The 21,624-nt window shown below is 42.4% G+C and overlaps 1 protein-coding gene across 1 annotated transcript in view; it reads left to right on the top strand.

Moving 5' to 3' along the window:
* Positions 1-21,624, top strand: part of LOC134224346 (hemicentin-1) — a 587,700-nt gene that overhangs the window by 471,107 nt on the left and 94,969 nt on the right. The window contains exons 6-7 of the mRNA XM_062703676.1: positions 17,464-17,604; positions 17,698-17,829. Coding sequence (XP_062559660.1) covers positions 17,464-17,604; positions 17,698-17,829 — 273 coding nt within the window. The remainder of the gene's footprint in view (positions 1-17,463; positions 17,605-17,697; positions 17,830-21,624) is intronic.

The following is a 21,624-nucleotide window of genomic DNA, read 5'->3' as shown; positions in this document are numbered from 1 at the left end:
TATTTTGAATCAATAAAATAATGTTTGTTTGCCAAATATTGTGGCCAAAATTCAAAAAATTAAGACAATCGCGATCATTCAAAAGGAAGTATGTATAATATAAAAGAAGAATGAAAATCCAATAATTATGTAACGCAGTGATTAGCTATTTGTGTCACACTTTTTTTAGAAGCTCATCAAAATTGCACATTGTGTATGGGATCACACTTATCTGTATCCCTATTCCTCCTCTAAAGTGTAGTAATTTATGGATATTTTCGTTACAGCTTGATAATATTGGTATGTATATTTTGAGCACATTTACCGGGAAGGATCCTAATAGATTCCACGGCTGTTATTTTAGTTTTAACAATTGCAATGCAATTCTTATTCATGTTTTTCATTACCTTACCCGGACAGAACTGAATTATAAAACATGATATGGACTTTGATGTAAGATTCAAAAGAGCAGGCAAAAATATCAACAAAAAAACGCACCGAAGTGTTATTTAAATATCAAGATAGTTCGAGATATTCATCACTTCTTCCAAATACCATTAACTTATAACCTCATGATATTTCAGAGCAAATTTATATATTGTCGTCTGATATTTTGTGCTTTTATATCCTACATATAAATCAGACCCATATCTCATTTTGCAATCTAATCTCGATTGATTTATTTCTAATCCTCGTCTACTCGGGTATTTTAAAATAAGGATTGGAACCATTTTTGGTTTAAATTTGGTTGGAACGAGAACTTTGGCCAATACAATTTTCACGGAAAGAGCTATCCGAAAAACCTTTCCCGGAAACTTGAACTTTTCAAAAGATTCCCCTTCTTCAATCAATAAATCTTAAGAAAATTATTTTGAGCTTTTTAGTGGAATGTCTTCATTTGTCATAAGACGAGTTTGTACTATCCCATTCAATTCCACCACTTAATTGTACCTTGACGGATACGTATTTCGACCTCAACAGTAAGGTCGTCTTCAGTGTCTCGTAATTGACTCTACTTAAGTCGACTCGAGTCAAGCACGAGACACTGAAGACAACCTTACTTTGAGGTCGAAATACGTATCGGTCAAGGTACAATTAAGTGGTAGAATTTAATGGAATTGTACAAACTCGTCTTATGACAAGTGATCAATAAATCGTTGGAACTAACTACAATTATTCTTTAGCGCTATATAACCACACGTAGTAGCCTGGATTTTACGCCATGTCATGGGAACAAACATTTCACAAAAAGATTGTTTGATCGCATAAACTGTCGTATGCATATTTTGACCACTTCAATCAAAGGAATAATAATTAATTCCCCGCGGCCTTCAAATAACTACTAATATTGTCAATTTAGACAGATTAGTTCATCTATTTTGTTGATTGATATGATGATTTGTGTAAAATTAATAAAAATGCGTTTTCCCAACATCGATGGTGCTGGTTGTTACGTCAACTATGAAATCATGGGCAGAGATGTGGTATACCGTTTTTTCTTTCTCAATGTGCATTTGTCCAGATCAATGCACAATACCACAATGATTCCTCCTTTCAAAGCATTCATTTTCTCACATAACACGAAAGCAATAAGATTTTTTTTTTCAATTCACCATTGTGCCAAATTGTGAGATCGAGTGCTGATCTATCACGCAGTTGCATATACAAATTATAGGGGCGTCTCATGTTCATTATACACAACGATAAGAAGGATTAATATTACTCATCGGACTGTACCGAGCTATAAGTGAGAGATTAATATATTTTTGTGCCGTGATCCGAGCAAATGCAAAATTTTAAGAAGCTATCATCCAGTTTTCGATTATGTCAAATTGAGTTTTAATGGAAAATTGTGAAAAACTTTATTCTGTTCGTGTATTTGGTAAATTCGGGAGAATGATCTTTTCGCATCGAGACGAGCCAGCCTTGGGCTGAAAGTCTCGATAATAAAGACATAAAAAATAAATCTTTTCGCACGAATGGGATTCGGACGTATGTTACATCGGATGATCAACATTTTCCTCTGTATTCCGGCTGTTTCGTCCATAAATATCTGATTCATGAAGAAGCTTTTCAGAATCTGGCAGAGATACTCCGGAAGCTGCAAGCTATGCAGCGAACGAGAGATTCCCAGCTCACACTATTCAAAGTATTCTATACAAGCAGAGTGTCTACTATCCAGTAAAGAATTTCTCTTCTCGGTTGCCTCTGTGCAGCTTCTATGACTTCTATAGGTTTCCAAGTAGCATCTTCTGGAAATTTGTCTTTCAGAAAGTCGAACTGCTGTTCAAGATCACCCTTTCTAGCAGTTTGTCGACAGTACCGAACAAACATAACTGCATATATGCTGAGTTGCTTTTTATCAGGCATTTATCCTCAATCGACTAATCTGTATTGAAGTCAACTGGGCATCCTGTCCCATCGTTTTCTATTGGAAACATTCAACATAAGCAATGACTTCAAAAATTACAGCTGCCGTAGTAATATTTGTTGGTGTAACTTGGGGTGTGACGAAAAGTGGATCACAGCAAGCCTGTCACGATAGATTCGACTAATGTTTTTTTTTTGCATATTCTTAAGGTACCGTGCGGGACCGAAATCCGTACAGCACCGAAATCCGTCCACCTCATGAGATATCAATAAATTAAGAGAGGTTAAAGGTAATTAATGTAGGAATAATTAATCTTATTCTGTTCAGATACTTGACAGTAAGCTTTTAGGGTATAGAATTGGAAAGAAGGTGTTGAAATTAAAACCACAAAAATCAAAAACTAATCTCCACCCACCAAACGCGGAGTTTGTGCCGCCATCTTGTTTTCGGGTACAGCATAATTGCACCAAAAGTAACTGTGTTTTAATTGCTAATTGCAAATCATTACATAAGATAAGCGGAATACAAATCGACGGGATCGCTTCTCAAGGTGCATATCGAACTATTTACAGTGGTAGTTTAGTCAATCAGGTTGTTTCAATTTAAATATTTAGTTAAGAAATAGCTGTACGGATTTTGATCCTTTGATTCGAAATCCGTCCACGGTGGACGGATTTCGAGTCAGGAGTAGTTGATTTAATTCATTATTTTATCATGTTTTTCGTAGTTTTTAATGAGTAAATGTGAAACACTTCAAAAGTAAAAGCCTTCATGCGCCTGTGTCAATGACAAACGTTTTATTTACATTCGATTACTATTTTCTAATGACTTTTTTATATACGAAGGTGCTTAAGTGTACGGATTTCGATGCCCCACGGTAATTGATCTGAAGATTTTGTTTGCCTCAATATTAATACCTAGGTTTATTGCAAAATTTGAAATAGAAGATAGCGCGGTATTTGGAGCACGCATATTATTGGCTTAAAAACTGTGCTTGGTTAAGCTTTTGCCGAATGAAATACAATTTGGATGGAAGCGATCGTCGGACTACGCAAAAGATATTTTAGTTACCAGATAAAGATTGTCGCTTCGGTTCCCTTTGTTCTGCTGCCCGGAACATGTTGGGTACCAAGCTGTCAAATCGTATGGATTTTCCTTCTTTGACATTTAGCTCTAGCTAAATCTAGCTTAGCTATCCTCGCCAGCAAAAGATGTTCCGGACAGCGATGACAGCGACAATCTTTATCTGGATTTTTTGTTATTTTTGGGGGGATAACTCATTGCTTCATTGATACTAATGGTCTTTATTGACTAAAACCCAACCGTATAAAAAACTGGGCGTAATTGGGAGAATTAAATCTGTAACCGTTCGGTTCCATAAATGCTTGTTGGCTCCACCACTAGTTCCATTTACATTCATATACCGAATGGGGTAAAAGACCCAATAGTGGAGGAACTAAGCATGTTCCACAACTATTTGTTGGTTCACACCAAGCCTATACTTCATTTCACTTACCTCAAGGGTGCATATGGAAGATTATTAATTATATTTGATGCGAAAGGGGTCCTGATTGCAGTAGCATCCATCATTGTTACCTAAAATGGTACCTCCAATTATTGGTACAGTGTTCCAATAGTTGCGGTATTTTTTAATTCGTGTTCCTATAGTTGCGAATCCCATTGTTTTCATATGTGACTCGCAACTATAGGAACACTACCGCAACTATTGGCCCAAAGCAGAGAAATGGAAAAGGTATTTTAGTGATACTTTACCAATTTTGATGCAATTTTCAACCTGTTTTCCTGTATTTCGTGTAATGACAGATCAACAAATTGATAGACTATATGGGTTGCTGCGTTAAATACGTAGATTGTATGAAAACAACACTACCGCAACTATAGGAGCACCCACGACTATCCGAACTTTTACCCTACATCCCTGAAAATATTTAAACAGTGGCACTCACTGTTGTCCTGCAAGTGTGTGAGCAGTTCCATTTTCACAGGAACTGGGCACATGAATATCAGATCAAAATCGAGCAGTCAGAATGATGGGCAAAACATATTTACACAGCCCTGACTAATCAACGCTAGTCCACAGATGTCGCTAGTTTGGAGTAGATATCAGGGTGTGCAAACGGAAAGCATAAAAAACATATCTGTCATCACTATGATGGGACAGCGATTTTCTATAAAAAAGGGGTTCCGGGCAATCAAGGACCTCTTTGTTCACAAAATCCTCGAAAGACCTAGGAGTGTGCCCGTGACTAATATTAGCAATTCGAGGTTGTGAAAGTTTAACCTCATGGTGGTGATAATATTTCTAATTTTGTGTTCTTTCTTTAAATTCAGGATCAAGTTAGCATAAAATTGTTTAAATCAAGTTAGTAATTAATGTGAAGAATAATATTATGTGGTCAGTGTGTTAAAAGTAAACTAAAAGAAATTGTACAAATTAAAACGTTAAGATTATATACCCTAGGGAATCATTATGCCACGATTCACATACATGTTAAAATAATTGTGAAAAAACGAGTTAACATTAAGGTAAATATAAAGTGATTAAAGAAGAAGACGAAGTGAGGTTAGGTTTGAGACGTCACTGGTACTAATTCCTGGTGAATTTCTTTTGTATTGTTTATCCAAGTGCAACAGGTCAGGCCGGAAAAGTGATCGTGTGTGAGGGTCGTTTGAGGGATAATCCAGCGAGTTGATGGCCGAGGATCGTGCCACCGGCACTCCGTTGTTATTCAGCATCGCATCTGGCCTTGGAGTAGTCGCCATCTTGGAATGTCGAGAGCTTTGATTGACAATCCGTTTCCCGATTGAGTGCGCGGACAATAATCGGCGTTTAGTCAGCACACTACTATCAACAACGGCTACTGCCCGCCATCTTCGCCCGATCCAATCCCAACCGCATAACCCACACTCACACGCAGGCCCGAGGTTGGTTCATCGAGCCAAGATAGACACGCTGTATCGAAACATTCATCCGATTCCCGACCAAGACCTTGTGGTCACGTCTGCGTCAACGCTAAGGGGTACGCCCGTAGCCCGTACTTAGTCGTTTTTTTCTTGGAAATCGCAGTCACCACGAAATCACACTTTGACCTTGTGCCGTTCTATTGTCCCGTCGCTCAAGGAGTCAAACCCGTTGGCAAATGGACAAAACGCCAACAACACCACAACTCTAACCACTGAGGAAGACCATTCATCGCATGCATGTACCAAATCTGTGACGTCTCTATAATGAAACCTTTATAAAAATGAGATAGCTTCAGTGGTGGCCTATTATTTGAGGAGAGCCCATGAATTATAAGTTTTTTCCACCTTTCTTGTTCGTCTCTAATCGGGTTCACAAAGGAACAGTTCAGGCCTCGTCATTCGTGTGATTTTTGTGTATTTAGCCCTTTGGGTTGAAGTTTGCACAGTGCACACTCCCGCTTCAACAATGCAATTTCTATGGGTAGATGTTTCAGTACCTTACGTCCTGTATCGAGCTCAATCTCATTCATGTCCAGGTTTGTATGTGGAAGAACAGTCATTCAACGACCCTCAGATTACCCCACCCATTGAGATAGCAAGTTACAAATCAAGTGATTAATCAATTTAAAAAAATACACTGGTTTCAAATATCAAGAAATTCAAATTGCATTTTATTGTCTTGTTTAGTAATATAATGAAAAGGTCTCTAGGAATTCTTTGCAATGTTTTTCCAAAAACTTCATATTCATGGAATACCTGAGAATATCCGAAGAATAGTGGTAATGAATAGATTGTAATCGCGTCATTTTAGACAGTTTAAAAGCAATCAATCCCAGAGTCAAAGTCACTACTGTCATAATTCTTCGAATGTTTTCAAGAATACCTTGGGACTTGAATATCTTAAATATTTCTTAGGGAAATACCTCCACAAAATTTCAATAATCATTCCAGAACTTCCTACAGGAATTCATTCGAAAATTATTTCAGGAATTCTTCAGAATATTTTCGGAAATTCTATTCTCCCGGGAATTTCTCTAGTAATTCCTCTGGCAATTCTTCCGGGAATGCTTTCCACAATTCCATGACCAAATATAAAGACTTACTTTGGGAATTTTCAAACGAATTCCAATCGAAATTTTCAAAAGAACTCTTGAAGAAATTTCCGACATTCTCAAATTTCTCCTAGAAGTTATTCAGACTTTCCTCCAAAAAATCGTACGAAATTCGGGGCAGTACACTAATTACGTTAGCACTTATGGAGGGAAGGGAGGTCTTCCATTTTCTTACGCTCCATATAAACAAAAAAAATATTTTTTTTTGATATAATCTTACATGGGGGTTGAAAAACCCAAAAAAATGCTTACGTAATTAGTGTACGGCCCCTTTCCTCCAGAAATTTCTCCAGACAATCCTCCGGAAATACTTCGGAGATAAGTCCAGAAATTATTTGGAAGTTCCTTACATTCCTTTGCAAATTTAATATAAAGAATTCTAAGCAAATTTAATTTTTTTAATCCGATTTTTTTAGAAAATTCTTTGGAAATCCCTTCAAAATTCTGAATTACTGTAGAAATTTTTCCGGAAATTTTGTTGTAAGATTTTTTCCGGAACTTTATTTCGGAAGCCTCCTTTCAAGAGGCTCGGAAGCCTCCTTTCAAGAGGCTCGGAAGCCTCCTTTCAAGAGGCTCGGAAGCCTCCTTTCAAGAGGCTCGGAAGCCTCCTTTCAAGAGGCTCGGAAGCCTCCTTTCAAGAGGCTCAGGCCTCCTTTCAAGAGGCTCAGCCTCCTCAAGAGGCTCAAGCCTCCTTTCAAGAGGCTCAGGAAGCCTCCTTTCAAGAGGCTCAGGAAGCCTCCTTTCAAGAGGCTCAGAGCCTCCTTTCAAGAGGCTCAGAAGCCTCCTTTCAAGAGGCTCAGAAGCCTCCTTTCAAGAGCTCAGGAAGCCTCCTTTCAAGAGGCTCAGAGCCTCCTTTCAAGAGGCTCAGAAGCCTCCTTTCAAGAGGCTCAGAAGCCTCCTTTCAAGAGGCTCAAGCCTCCTTTCAAGAGGCCTGGAAGCCTCCTTTCAAGAGGCTCAGAAGCCTCCTTTCAAGAGGCTCAGAAGCCTCCTTTCAAGAGGCTCAGGAAGCCTCCTTTCAAGAGGCTCAGGCCTCCTTTCAAGAGGCTCGGAAGCCTCCTTTCAAGAGGCTCAAGCCTCCTTTCAAGAGGCTCAGGAAGCCTCCTTTCAAGAGGCTCGGAAGCCTCCTTTCAAGAGGCTCAGGAAGCCTCCTTTCAAGAGGCTCAGGAAGCCTCCTTTCAAGAGGCTCAGAAGCCTCCTTTCAAGAGGCTCAGAGCCTCCTTTCAAGAGGCTCAGAAGCCTCCTTTCAAGAGGCCTGGAAGCCTCCTTCAAGAGGCTCAGGAAGCCTCCTTTCAAGAGGCTCAGAGCCTCCTTTCAAGAGGCTCAGAGCCTCCTTTCAAGAGGCCTCAGAAGCCTCCTTTCAAGAGGCTCAGGAAGCCTCCTTTCAAGAGGCTCAAGCCTCCTTTCAAGAGGCTCTGGAAGCCTCCTTTCAAGAGGCTCAGAAGCCTCCTTTCAAGAGGCTCGGAAGCCTCCTTTCAAGAGGCTCAGGAAGCCTCCTTTCAAGAGGCTCGGAAGCCTCCTTTCAAGAGGCTCAGGAAGCCTCCTTTCAAGAGGCTCAGAGCCTCCTTTCAAGAGGCTCAGGAAGCCTCCTTTCAAGAGGCCTGGAAGCCTCCTTTCAAGAGGCCCGGAAGCCTCCTTTCAAGAGGCTCAGGAAGCCTCCTTTCAAGAGGCTCAGAGCCTCCTTCAAGAGGCTCAGAGCCTCCTTTCAAGAGGCAGGAAGCCTCCTTTCAAGAGGCTCAGAGCCTCCTTTCAAGAGGCTCAGAGCCTCCTTTCAAGAGGCTCAGGAAGCCTCCTTTCAAGAGGCTCAGAAGCCTCCTTTCAAGAGGCTGGAAGCCTCCTTTCAAGAGGCTCAGAAGCCTCCTTTCAAGAGGCTCAGAAGCCTCCTTTCAAGAGGCTCAGGAAGCCTCCTTTCAAGAGGCCTGGAAGCCTCCTTTCAAGAGGCTCAGAAGCCTCCTTTCAAGAGGCTGGAAGCCTCCTTTCAAGAGGCTCAGAGCCTCCTTTCAAGAGGCTCAGGCCTCCTTCAAGAGGCTCAGAAGCCTCCTTTCAAGAGGCTCGGAAGCCTCTTCAAGAGGCTCAGAAGCCTCCTTTCAAGAGGCTCAGGAAGCCTCCTTTCAAGAGGCTTGGAAGCCTCCTTTCAAGAGGCTCAAGCCTCCTTTCAAGGCCTGGAAGCCTCCTTTCAAGAGGCTCAGAAGCCTCCTTTCAAGAGGCTCAGAAGCCTCCTTTCAAGAGGCTCGGAAGCCTCCTTTCAAGAGGCTCAGGCCTCCTTTCAAGAGGCTCAGAGCCTCCTTTCAAGAGGCTCGGAAGCCTCCTTCAAGAGGCCTGGAAGCCTCCTTTCAAGAGGCTCGGAAGCCTCCTTTCAAGAGGCTCGGAAGCCTCCTTTTAAGAGGCTCGAAGCCTCCTTTCAAGAGGCTCGGAAGCCTCCTTTCAAGAGGCTCAGAACAGAAGCCTCCTTTCAAGAGGCTCAGAACAGAAGCCTCCTTTCAAGAGGCTCAGGAAGCCTCCTTTCAAGAGGCTCAAGCCTCCTTTCAAGAGGCTCAGGCCTCCTTTCAAGAGGCTGGAAGCCTCCTTTCAAGAGGCTCAGAAGCCTCCTTTCAAGAGGCTCAAGCCTCCTTTCAAGAGGCTCGAAGCCTCCTTTCAAGAGGCCTGGAAGCCTCCTTTCAAGAGGCTCAGAAGCCTCCTTTCAAGAGGCTCAGGAAGCCTCCTTTCAAGAGCTCAAGCCTCCTTTCAAGAGGCTCAAGCCTCCTTTCAAGAGGCTGGAAGCCTCCTTTCAAGAGGCTCGAGCCTCCTTTCAAGAGGCTCCAGAAGCCTCCTTTCAAGAGGCTCCAGCCTCCTTTCAAGAGCTCAGGAAGCCTCCTTTCAAGAGGCTCAGGAAGCCTCCTTTCAAGAGGCTCAGAAGCCTCCTTTCAAGAGGCTCAGGAAGCCTCCTTTCAAGAGGCTCGGAAGCCTCCTTTCAAGAGGCTCATCGGCCGCCATTCAAGAGGCCCAGGAGACTCCCTTCAAGAGGCTCAGAGCCTCCTTTCAAGAGGCCCGGAAGCCTCCTTTCAAGAAGCTCGGAAGCCTCCTTTCAAGAGGCTCGGAAGTCTCATTTAAAGAGGCTCGGAAGCCTCCTTTCAAGAGGCTCAGATGCCTCCTTTCAAGAGACTCGGAAGCCTCCTTTCAAGAGGCTCGGAAGCCTCTTTTCAAGAGGCTCGGAAGCCTCCTTTCAAGAGGCTCGGAAGCCTCTTTCCCAGAGGCTCGGAAGCCTCCTTCCCAGAGGCTCAGAAGCTTCTTTCCCAGAGGCTCAGAAGCCTCCTTTCAAGAGGCTCGGAAGTCTCCTTTCAAGAGGCTCGGAAGCCTCCTTTCAAAAGGCTTGGAAGCAACCTTTCGAGAGGCTCGGAAGCCTCCTTTCAAGAGGCTCGGAAGTCTCCTTTCAAGAGGCTCGGAAGCCTCCTTTCAAAAGGCTTGGAAGCAACCTTTCGAGAGGCTCGGAAGCCTCCTTTCAAGAGGCTCAGATGCCTTCTTTCAAGAGATTCGGAAGCCTCCTTTCAAGAGGCTCGGAAGCCTCCTTTCAAGAGGCTCGGAAGCCTCCTTTCAAGAGGCTCGGAAGCCTCCTTTCAAGAGGCTCGGAAGCCTCCTTTCAAGAGGCTCAGAGCCTCCTTTCAAGAGGCTCAGAAGCCTCCTTTCAAGAGGCTCAGGCCTCCTTTCAAGAGGCTCAGAAGCCTCCTTTCAAGAGGCTCGGAAGCCTCCTTTCAAGAGCTCAGGAAGCCTCCTTTCAAGAGGCTCAAGAGGCCTCCTTCAAGAAGGCTCAGGAAGCCTCCTTTCAAGAGGCTCAGGAAGCCTCCTTTCAAGAGGCTCAGAAGCCTCCTTTCAAGAGGCTCAGGAAGCCTCCTTTCAAGAGGCCTGAAGCCTCCTTTCAAGAGGCTCAGAAGCCTCCTTTCAAGAGGCTCAGAGCCTCCTTTCAAGAGGCTCAGAAGCCTCCTTTCAAGAAGGCTCAGCCTCCTTTCAAGAAGCTCAGAAGCCTCCTTTCAAGAGGCTCAGAAGCCTCCTTTCAAGAGGCTCAGGAAGCCTCCTTTCAAGAGGCTCAGAGCCTCCTTTCAAGAGGCTCAGGAAGCCTCCTTTCAAGAGGCTCAGAGCCTCCTTTCAAGAGGCTCAAGCCTCCTTTCAAGAGGCTCAGAAGCCTCCTTTCAAGAGGCTCAGAGCCTCCTTTCAAGAGGCTCAGGCCTCCTTTCAAGAGGCTCAGGAAGCCTCCTTTCAAGAGCTCAGGAAGCCTCCTTTCAAGAGGCTCAGGCCTCCTTTCAAGAGGCTCAGAGCCTCCTTCAAGAGGCTCAGGAAGCCTCCTTTCAAGAGGCTCGGAAGCCTCCTTTCAAGAGGCTCAGGAAGCCTCCTTTCAAGAGGCTCAGGAAGCCTCCTTTCAAGAGGCTCGGAAGCCTCCTTTCAAGAGGCTCAGGCCTCCTTTCAAGAGGCCTGGAAGCCTCCTTTCAAGAGGCTCAAGCCTCCTTTCAAGAGCTCAAGCCTCCTTTCAAGAGGCTCGAAGCCTCCTTTCAAGAGGCCTGGAAGCCTCCTTTCAAGAGGCTCAGAAGCCTCCTTTCAAGAGCTCAAGCCTCCTTTCAAGAGGCTCGGAAGCCTCCTTTCAAGAGGCTCGGAAGCCTCCTTTCAAGAGGCTCGGAAGCCTCCTTTCAAGAGGCTCGGAAGCTCGGAAGCCTCCTTTCAAGAGGCTCGGCCGCCTCCTTTCAAGAGGCTCGGAAGCCTCCTTTCAAGAGGCTCGGAAGCCTCCTTTCAAGAGGCTCGGAAGCCTCCTTTCCAGAGGCTCGGAAGCCTCCTTTCCAGAGGCTCGGAAGCCTCCTTTCCAGAGGCTCGGAAGCCTCCTTCCCAGAGGCCCGGAAGCCTCCTTTCAAGAGGCTCGGAAGCCTCCTTTCAAGAGGCTCGGAAGCCTCCTTTCAAGAGGCTCGGAAGCCTCCTTTCAAGAGGCTCGGAAGCCTCCTTTCAAGAGACTCGGAATTATTTTTCAGGAGGCTAAGAAGCCTCCTTACAAGTGGCTCGAAAGCCGCCTTTCTTCAAGAAGTTCAGAAGCCTCTTTTCAAGAGGTGCTGCAGCCTACATAAAGAGGATAGGAAGCCTCCAATAGTAATAAGAGAAGCTTGATGAATAAACCTAATTTGAATTGGAAAGTTTCACGGAATAATGGAATTTTCAGCCAACTCTATGGTGAGCCATTAGCTTTTCAGATCATTGTTCTATATATCCTATCTGTTACGCTTATTTTTATTTACAGCAAAAAAGGGGTTACCTCAAATAATGTGAAAGTTTGAAGGGGTACCTTTCAAGGAAAAGGTTGAGAACCGCTGCTATAGAAAAAAAAACTCCAGAATTTGTTTTCGGGAACCCCACTACGTATAATTTATTAAAATTCCCTCAATAGTGCCTATGAACATTCCTCCAGAGAATTTTTCGGAAAACATACCGAAAGGCATTGTAAATTTCTCCACAAATTCCATTAGTAAAACAATTTAAAAAGGGAATCACCCAAGGTCTAAATAAACTTTTGGAAGAGTTGCTAAAAATATCCGGAGGAATGTTCGAAGGAATTTCTAGAAGCATGTTTGAAAGTATTCCCAGAGAAAGATCTGGAGAAATTCCTTAGGATAAATTTCGAAGGATTTCGAAGGATATTTTCGTAGTTTCCGAAGGGATTTTTTTGAGAAATTACGGGAAGAAATATTGATATATATTAAGGGTATGCGATAACACTCTTTTTCCTAACGAAACGAAACGAAACGAAACGAAATTTAAAATGTCTGTGTTGATTCGGATCGAAACGAAACGAAATATAGATTTCTTTCGAGACTTCGAAACGATTCGAAATCAAGGTTCATTTAATTCGAAACTTTTCGAAACGAAACGAAATTTAATTTTTTTTTCCGCGGAATTTTTATTAAATTGGTTTTACATTATGTACGCAATTCTGATTTCACTTTTTCGAAGTCGAATAACTGTTTTGCGACCAAAAGAGTTATAATAACAGAAGAAGCAATCTGTGATAAATCGCCACATTCTCGCCGAATATACCATTGGCGATAAGACAATACCCTAGCATTTGTGCCGCTTTCAAAGGAATTCATCGTGGAGCGTATGTTCCCATATCTGATCAATTTTATATCAGTTCATTTTCATATCAGTTTTATATATTTAATATGAAAATAAAGAAATTGTGGGATTTTTCATATACGGATTCAAATTTCGCTTAAAACCTTAGTTCACTTAAGAATTATGCAGTGGCGTTTCCCTAACCTCAATCTACCTGTGCACTGGATTTAAATTTGAGGATTTGGTGCGCGAAAATGCATAGATTCACACTAGATTCCGATTAGATTAAACGACTCTGATAATTTTATTTTCTATTTAGGCTGTCAAAATATCAAAATTTTCATTTTTTGTGTCAGTGCACAGGTAAAAAGTGAGGTTACGCGACCCCACTGGAATTATGTAATTATGCTGAAGCATACTTCATATTGTCTTGTCAGCGTGGTTTTACAGTATTGACTTAGTCAAAATTAGAAAATGAATGCTTAGATTTATTTTCTTATTTAGATATTCTATATTTCTATCATGTATCCACATCTGCCAGGCGTATACGTAGTGTAACTGCCAGCGACGTCCGCCGTCTATGCAATGGACGTCCACACGTCCCAAACTAGCTCACCGTTGGGGTTCTCAGGATTACCTTTACTTGCTCAATGGATACACGACGGAATAGCGAGGAGAAGTGGACAATTCAACGAGAGTTCGACGCAATTGCATGCACATAGGGATTGCGTTTGGAAAGAACCGAAGGTTTAAAGATACATTTTTAATTATATTTTTCATTTGATATTCCTGGGTTTTGGATTAGTGGGAGGAAATGAAGGGTTCCGCCCTTACAAAGTTGGTCGACAGTGTCATGCTCAGGTGTTTTGACATACATGGGTACTCAACGGTACAACGGGGTTTGAAGGAGCTCCTCCCCGGCTCCGCTAGTGGATTGCTGATTGGGCTGACAGTGGTTGGTAGTTTGAAGCGACTATGCTTCTCCAGGTCCTCTGGATAGGTTGCCGACGAGGCTGTAGTCTTGGACATGAGCAAATATACTCTATTACCAATATAGTCCACTCTGGCCGATTTGGTGAGACAACGCAGTAGCGCTACGGTGTCACAAAAGGCAAGCATTGTAATGAAGAGGCATTCCGAGGGGTGCTTGAACGTATGACTCTATATGCAGTGTAACATTTCGAAATAATATGCTAGAAATCATAACTTGACCCCATTTAGATATCTGAGTTAAGAAATAAAATTTTGAATAACGTAATTAAAATTTCCAAAATTTTGAAAATTAGTGTAATTTTTGCAATTATCGCACCCCTTGGCTAACGTTTTCAGGCGTTAGTTACCTTTTGTGACGCAAGATGGAGTGAATGTGCTGTCTCTTGCCTAGTATATGGGGATTTACGAAGTGGACTATATTGTTAATATACTATATTTGACATGAGGGAGGGGAGGGCTCGATGACTCGTACTTCCGGCTCCGCGAGGTAGGCAGCCGACACGGTCGTAGCGTTGGACACGTCGTGGGCGGAAGCTAGAGGGTTAGTTCGAGATTTTTATTTCCAGTTTCCAGGGAACGCAGCCAGCGATCTGCAGCGTTGAACACATAGGCGATTTGTCGAATATTTTTCTCGGCTTCACGGGGATGCCGCCAGTGATCTGCAGCGTTGGACACGTAGACGGGGGGAGGAGTCTTGAAATTCTCTTTGATACACTTTCACGGCCTCAAGGGGCAGGCAGCCGACGAGGCTGAAATGTTGTACACGTGGGCGGTATGTCGAAGCTCTCTTGGCTCCACGGGGATGCCGCCAGTGATCTGGAGCGTTGAACACTTGTGTGGCTTGAGATTCTTCCTAATGCACTTTCACAGCCTCAAGGGGCCGGCAGCCGACGAGGCTGAAATGTTGGACACGTTGGCGGTTTGTCGAAGCCCTGTCTGGGTTCCGCGGGATGAGCCGTGACGTTGAAAACTGCGACGATTGGTGATTCTTCGAGGTTTGTTCCCTGCTCGGTGGGATAGACAACCGGCGCGAAGGTGGCGTTTAGCACGTGGATGCAGCTTGAGAAATAGTCGAGGTTTTTCTTCCGGCTCCGCGGGACTCACGACGCAGTACGGGCTTTTTTTTATCGGAAATAATCCTCCCGGCGGGTAGCAGCCGTTCACCGCGCACACTCTTCAATATTCGGGACGTTCTAGGCTCCCTTCACCAGCACACTAAGTCCTCGCTAAATCAACGCTTCACAAGGATCTTCTTTTACAGCTTTTCTCCGGTCAATCGAGAGGTCTGTACCCGATCACAGTCAAAATACGACTCCTCGACTAGTCCACGATCTTTCGCTCGGCTCCCTCGATTTGCTCTTTCTATGCACCCCTCCTTCGACGTTCGACTTCAGTATAGCGGAAATGATGTTGCCGTCTTTCTTTCAGTTTTGCTCCAAGGGCCGAAATAGGGAGAGAGGATAGGACAGTGGGTACACTTTAACTATGAAATAGGTGAAACGCCTCGATATTGTTTTCTATGTATATACATGTTATGCAAGTATGCCGATGGTTTGTCCATTGTTATCATATTCGGTAACAATAGATAGAGAACTGATATTACTAGACCAACATTTGAAAAGGGCGTACCAGCCAAAATGTATTCCTTCTTATTCTTCGTCTACATAAATAGCATACATTTGCTCACTAGAAGAATCCTGTGCATCTTTCTAAAATGCACAAAGATATGTAGTTCTGATTGAATTTCACAGACCCGTAGTCTTATATACAAACAGCTCAACAAACTGAGCTATCTTCTGTGTGTCCTTAGCATATGAGAACAGCTGTTATGGTCAGTATAAACTGAAAGCAATCATAAGTAAAGAACTTTCAGCAATTTTAATGATCTTTCAACCCGTTCTGGATTTTTTTTTGCAAATTCTGTGCGAAGATCTAGAAATGCCCAATTCAATTACCAATTCATGACCAATAACGATGCTAGTCACGTGCTTATAGTCAATTTAGGTTTAGGAGAGAAAAATTTGTTTATCACTCATTGTTATAAGAGATCAAGGAATGCTCAGCATCTCCGTGAGCGCTACGGGAAAGGAATCGTTGATTAGTTGAGAAGATAATTCACGTGAAACTCCTTGGTAAGCGACAAAATATTTATTGTGAACGAAGTTATTTTTAAAACAAGAAGACGAAAACTGTGTTTCGAATCAATCCAACGCAAGACCAATGTGCTTCTTTTAATAATCTTCTACAACACGATCGATTCTGCATTAAATAATTTTGTGCTCTTTGATGCAGACATTAGTTTTATCACTTCGCGTTCTCCCACACTAGCTGGCGTGATCAGCATCAATACTATCGATTGCACACTAGTTAAACAAATTTCTGCTACGCGAGGTAGATTTGTATCACTTTGCGTTCTCCCGGACTAGCTGCCGTCCCATAACCAGCAGCTACACATATTGTGCAAATAGTAAAAAAATATCACTAAATTTAAATTTTAATCATGGAAACACTGACATGCATATTTGTCAACTAAGAATGGGGTTATGTAGTAAGCATTAATAGAAAAAATTATATAACATAAAGTTTTGAAAACAACTTTACGATTTTGTTCAGCGGCGCAGCCAAAATTTTCGATAATATAAAGTATGGTTTAAGTTTAAATTTGTTTCGAAATTCCGCGGAATTCCGTTAAATTTCGTTAGAAGCTGTTTTTTTCCAGCGAAATTTTTGGAAATTTACGAAACGAAACGAAATCAAGAAATCAGATTTCGCCATGCTCAAATTCCGCGAAATTCCGCGGAATTTCGTTTCGAACCACCTGAAATGAAATTTTTCGAAATACCGCATATGCTTAATATATATTTTAAACAAACTTCTAAATCAATTTCCGAAGAAATCCCTAAAGGAATTTCCAAAGGTATTACTAACGAAATTGCGGAAGGATTTCTCCTAAAGGTATTTTGGAAGGATTTTTAAAGAACACAGAACAATAATGTCTTGTCAATCAAGTCTTGAGAATTAAAATAGGAAGTACACAAAGTTACTAGCAGAGTAATTAAACCTTACCATTTAGCCTTTTCTTTTAAAAGTGGGATTATTATTCTACTTCTTAATTTTAAATGTACGAGAAAGACGCACACACAGCTTAGGAACATTAATTAATTTTTTTTTCAATAAAAAGTGAATGACTTTTAGATTTTTAATTTAAACTTAGAGCAAAGTCCTCGCAATACCTCAGTTTCAGCTTATTGAGTTTTCCTGATGAGTCATGGCTGCGTTTTCCGAGATGACTATAACTTCAACCATGAAATTTCAACTAACCCGACGTCGTAATTTATCCATCTGCAGCGCGGTTTACTTGTTTGCAGAAAGGCTTCGCAAAATTGCGAACGGTCCTACTCGTCACCACTCGTCATCAATGCAACCGAAAAGGGAACTTTGAACTTGAACCCGCAGCTGTTACTGTCTGGATTTGAACGATGTTGACCAATCTGAACCCAAATCCCGCCAGCTTTATTTCATTTCAACCGGGTCGGCAAAAACGCAAATGAGTGAACTGAAAATTTTTCGGCTTTAATTCGAAATTAATTACTTCTCAGAAGTTGAGTCTAGTTTTATGCGGGACAGAAGGAAAAAGGAGTACTTTTGCGCTGTAGGAGTGCTGGAGCACAATCCCCACAGCTCTGCTCATGTTGGTACCCGTTGCAGTGCCTACCAGCAGCAAAGAGGAGGAATATAAATTGCACAATACTTAATTTAATTATTTCCTTTAATTGATGGTTTTCGTCGGAAAGTTTTTCCCCTCGTCGAGTCGCAGCGCTTTGATTTCCGAATGGGAACATTCTACCAGCAGAGAAAGTTTCGTCCTATCAGCAGCGCTGCGGCAGTGCGTTTAATGAGAAGAGATTCATCTTGAGCGTTGGAATTGATTTTTGCCGTCTTTCGATTTTCTCTTCTTTGCAGTGCCGCCCAAGATTACGCACGTGACGTCCGGTGGTCACTTGCAGGTGCGGAAGGGATCCCCGGTGCGGCTGGAGTGCTCGGCTACCGGCAATCCGATGCCGAACATCACGTGGACCCGGAAGAACAACGTGCTCGAGAATGGTAAGTGCCGGGTTGTTGGTTTTTCCGAGCCTGATCAATTGATGGATGGTTTCAAATTTTCTCTTCTGTTTTTTCCCGGTTCCGACCCAACAGGGGAAGCCCAGTACACGTCGTCTGTGTACACCATCGAGAACATGGACCGGCACAAGGGTGGCACGTACATCTGCACGGCCAATAATGGCGTTGGTCAGGTGGCGACCAGTCAAATCATACTGCATGTGCTGTGTAAGTATTTTAATAAAGAATCTGTAGTTGTGTTGTAGTACAAGTGCACTAAATCAGCCAGGTTGAGAATTGCTCACAATGCTGTATAAAAAAGCAAACAAAATCTGTATGTTGCCATAAAATTATATAACAGTTCTGAATGTCTTTATAAAATATGTTTATACGAATCTGGCAGTTTAATCAAAAACAAAAATTTCAAAAAATAGTAAGGTTTCTATGCGGAATTGTAAGCATATCTGGCACTTGCTGACTGCTTGGGTGCACGTATTATGTTTTCATGATCAATCAATGACACCGCATACATCGAATAAAATTAACATATTTCAAAGAAGTTGATTGATGATGTTTAAAACCGCATTGAACAATAACACATCAAACAGGAACAAATATGTTTAACAACTTCAATGTCTCCTCTCCAACGTAACTTCTTTTAGCAACAGAAGAGATTTTTTAAATGGTTGAACGCTGGATTTTTTTTATTGGATATGAAGTTGAACGATGGGATACAACTGATTGTTACTATTTTCTCATAACTTCAGAATTTACAAAAGTGCAGTTACTTTGCTACAACTGACACTGAAATTATTATTTTCTCTATCACCTGATGTTGTTTGCAAATCACATTTTGCCTAATAAAGTAATACATCTGCGTTTCCCATTTACTTCTCATAATGATGAGACTTTTCACAGTTTTCACATCAAGCAGACGTGCATGCACTACCTACCAGGCTCACTTGTTAACGGCGCAAAGGCACGAAAAAAATCAATTTAAATTAGAATAAGAAACTGCCCTGGCTAAACCATGCAATTACTGCCTTGAATACCCGCAGCAGGGGTGCAAATTGTTATTGCCGAGCATTTTCCATCGCAGCGCCTTAATAAATAGCTTCATTCGAACGTGACCGCCGTCAGCACCGACCACGGCATTATAATTTCCGTCATTTTTCAAAACTTTTTTCTTTGACCGTTTGCCTTACTGTGGGGTGGCTATTCTGGTCTTGTTTTGTACCCACGGAAGGTATTACTTCTGCCTTGTTTCGTTCTGTATCGTCGTCAGCAAAATTTAATACAAATTTGCCATCCGACCACAATCGGTAACCAGAAGATGGCAAAAAATTGGGAGAAAAGGCCCTAAAACGCTTCCTTCGAATGAAACTCTTTTGTTCATTACAAAAATCGAAAGTACATATTGCGCCAGTCAAATTCTACAAGATACCATGCGTTCCCTTTCCTGTAACGTTTGAGGACAATGTTAGAAGAGCCACAATCACCGGCCGCTTTTAACCCATCAATGTTCTCATCCATTGTTGACCTCAAGTAAGTTCTAAGCCGGTGAACACCATTAGCAATTTTCTTCCACCAATTAAAAGTGCTTGTGCCTCATAAGCCCGCTGCTCCCCATGCAACCGTCACGTGAGCTTATTTCTTGGTTCCACCGAAAACAATAATGTTGACTCTTACCCGGAAAGAAAACCCCCAGCTCGTTTACGGGGGAAAGTTTTAATATCATCATCATCACCTTGCCACATCATTTGGCTGCAAAGCTCTTTTGTCGGTCGCCGCCGCCGGTTCGGTAGGTCCTTTGGTTTTCTCACAAAGTTGGTCAACACAACACCGCGCACCACACGAACCAAACCCAGGCGGAAGAAAAGATGCAACTTTGGGTTGGTGCGCGAATGGAGCAGTTTGCGTTCTGGCCCGTTCCAAAAGGTGACTCGCGCAACAACAAGTTGTGTATCATAATGGCGAAAAGTTTTCCATATCGAAAAAATAAAAGGGGTATCTCTTTCGGTATACTCGTTTGTTCGATTTCACGAAGGGGGTTTTGTCAAAAGGTGTTAAAGTATTTCGACTTTTCTCTTCAGTGACAGTGGATGGGGTTTTGCTCAGTTTTCAATGTAATTTAACAACTTCTCAACATAGGGAAGCGGGTGCAGTTTGACTAGTTTGGGGTGTAATTTTTGGCTGCTGTTAAAGATCATTAAAACAATTTAAAATTTAACTGCTTCCTTACCTCAATTAATTATGAGAGATCAATTCAAATCATGCCTAAATGAAGATGATCATTCTGAGGTGTATTTTTTTACATTTAAAAATATATTCAGTACCTCAATGAGCTGCTCATGAATTGGGAAGGGTCGTGTGGCCGAAACCCATTTGACCGAATTCCACTAGGCCACTCACTTTACGCTTCTCACTTTTACGTCTCACTTCTCACTCTTCATTTTTGCTTCTCACTGTAAAAAAGTGAGAAGCGCGAAGTGCGAAGTGTGTAGTGAAACGTCTCACTCTCTCTTTTTACAGCGAGAAGTGAGACGTCTCATTTCTCACTCTTCATTTTTCTCATCCCACTGACGTCTCACTACTCACTTCGCGCTTCTCATTTTCTACAGCGAGAAGTGAAAAATAAAGAGTGAGAAGTAGAACGTCCCACTTCTTCCTCCCCATTTCTTACTTCTAACTGTAAAAAGTAAGAAGTGCACAGCAAGTAGTGAGACGTCTCACTACTCAGTTCGCATTACTCTTTTTTTTACAGTGCCAAGTGAGAAAAGACGAGTGAGAAGTGAAAAGTCTCTCTTCTCATTCCTAATTTCTCACTTTTCAAATGACCTATTCGGCCAAATGACACTTTCGGCATAATGACCCTTTCGGCCAAATGACCCTTTTGGCCAAATGACCTTTTCGGCCAAATGACCCTCTTGGCCAAATGACCCGTTCGGCCAAAAACCCTTTTCGGCCTAATGATTTGTTCGACCTAACGACCCTTTTGGCCAAATGACCCTTTCGGCAAAATGACCCGCTCGGCTAAATGATCCTTTCGGCAAAATTACCCTGCCAGCCAAATGACCCTTTCAGCCAAATGACCCTTTCGGCCAAATGACTATCGGCCAGATGGGTTTCGGCCTGGGTCGTTCGGCCTAGTGGCATTCGGCCAAATGGCTATCGGCCGAATGGGCCTCGGCCAAACAACCCTTCCCTCTCAAAAATAATGTATTGCAATTACAGAAAAATATATTAAGCTCTTTTAGTGGAATGTATTCAGCCGTCTAAGACGAATTAAGTCTTCTTCTTCTTATTGGCATTACATCCTCACACTGGGGCAGAGCCGCCTCACAGCTTAGTGTTCATTAAGCACTTCCACAGTTATTAACTGCGAGGTTTCCAAGCCAGGTTACCATTTTTGCATTCGTATATCATGAGGCTAACACGATGATACTTTTATGCCCAGGGAAGTCGAGAGAATTTCCAATCCGAAAATTGCCTAGACCGGCACCGGGAATCGAACCCAGCCACCCTCAGCAAGGTCTTGCTTTGTAGCCGCGCGTCTTACCGCACGGCTAAGGAGGACCGGCTTGCGACTCGAGTCATGTACGAGATACTGAAGACGACCACACAGTTGTGGTCGAAATACGTATCTGCAAAGATATCGAAAATAATTGGTGGAATTAAATGGAGAGTACTTAATTCGTCTTAGACGGTTTTATTGCAATTAATTATTGCAAAATGTTTTCTTTTCCGAGGATCGTCTTGTTCAAACAATGCACTATGGTCCAAGATACAGTTATACGCGGAAATATGCATTTTTCGCCAAAACTATATTTTTGAAAAAAAAGTTGTTCTACAAAATTGTTAGAAATAGTCAGGCCATCACTACACGCAAAAAAATATTGCAGTCGAAACTACCATTCCGAGGGTTATTTTAAGAATATGCACCGACGATTTTCAGCAGATAACAAACCCGTTTGATTTTACCATGTGCGCAGCAAAAATCAACTGTGGCCCATGCGGAATGTT

Source organism: Armigeres subalbatus, chromosome 3, assembly GCF_024139115.2.
Source record: "Armigeres subalbatus isolate Guangzhou_Male chromosome 3, GZ_Asu_2, whole genome shotgun sequence".
In the NCBI taxonomy this organism is placed as follows: Eukaryota; Metazoa; Arthropoda; class Insecta; order Diptera; family Culicidae; genus Armigeres; species Armigeres subalbatus.
This window is presented reverse-complemented; position numbering and strand designations above follow the sequence as displayed.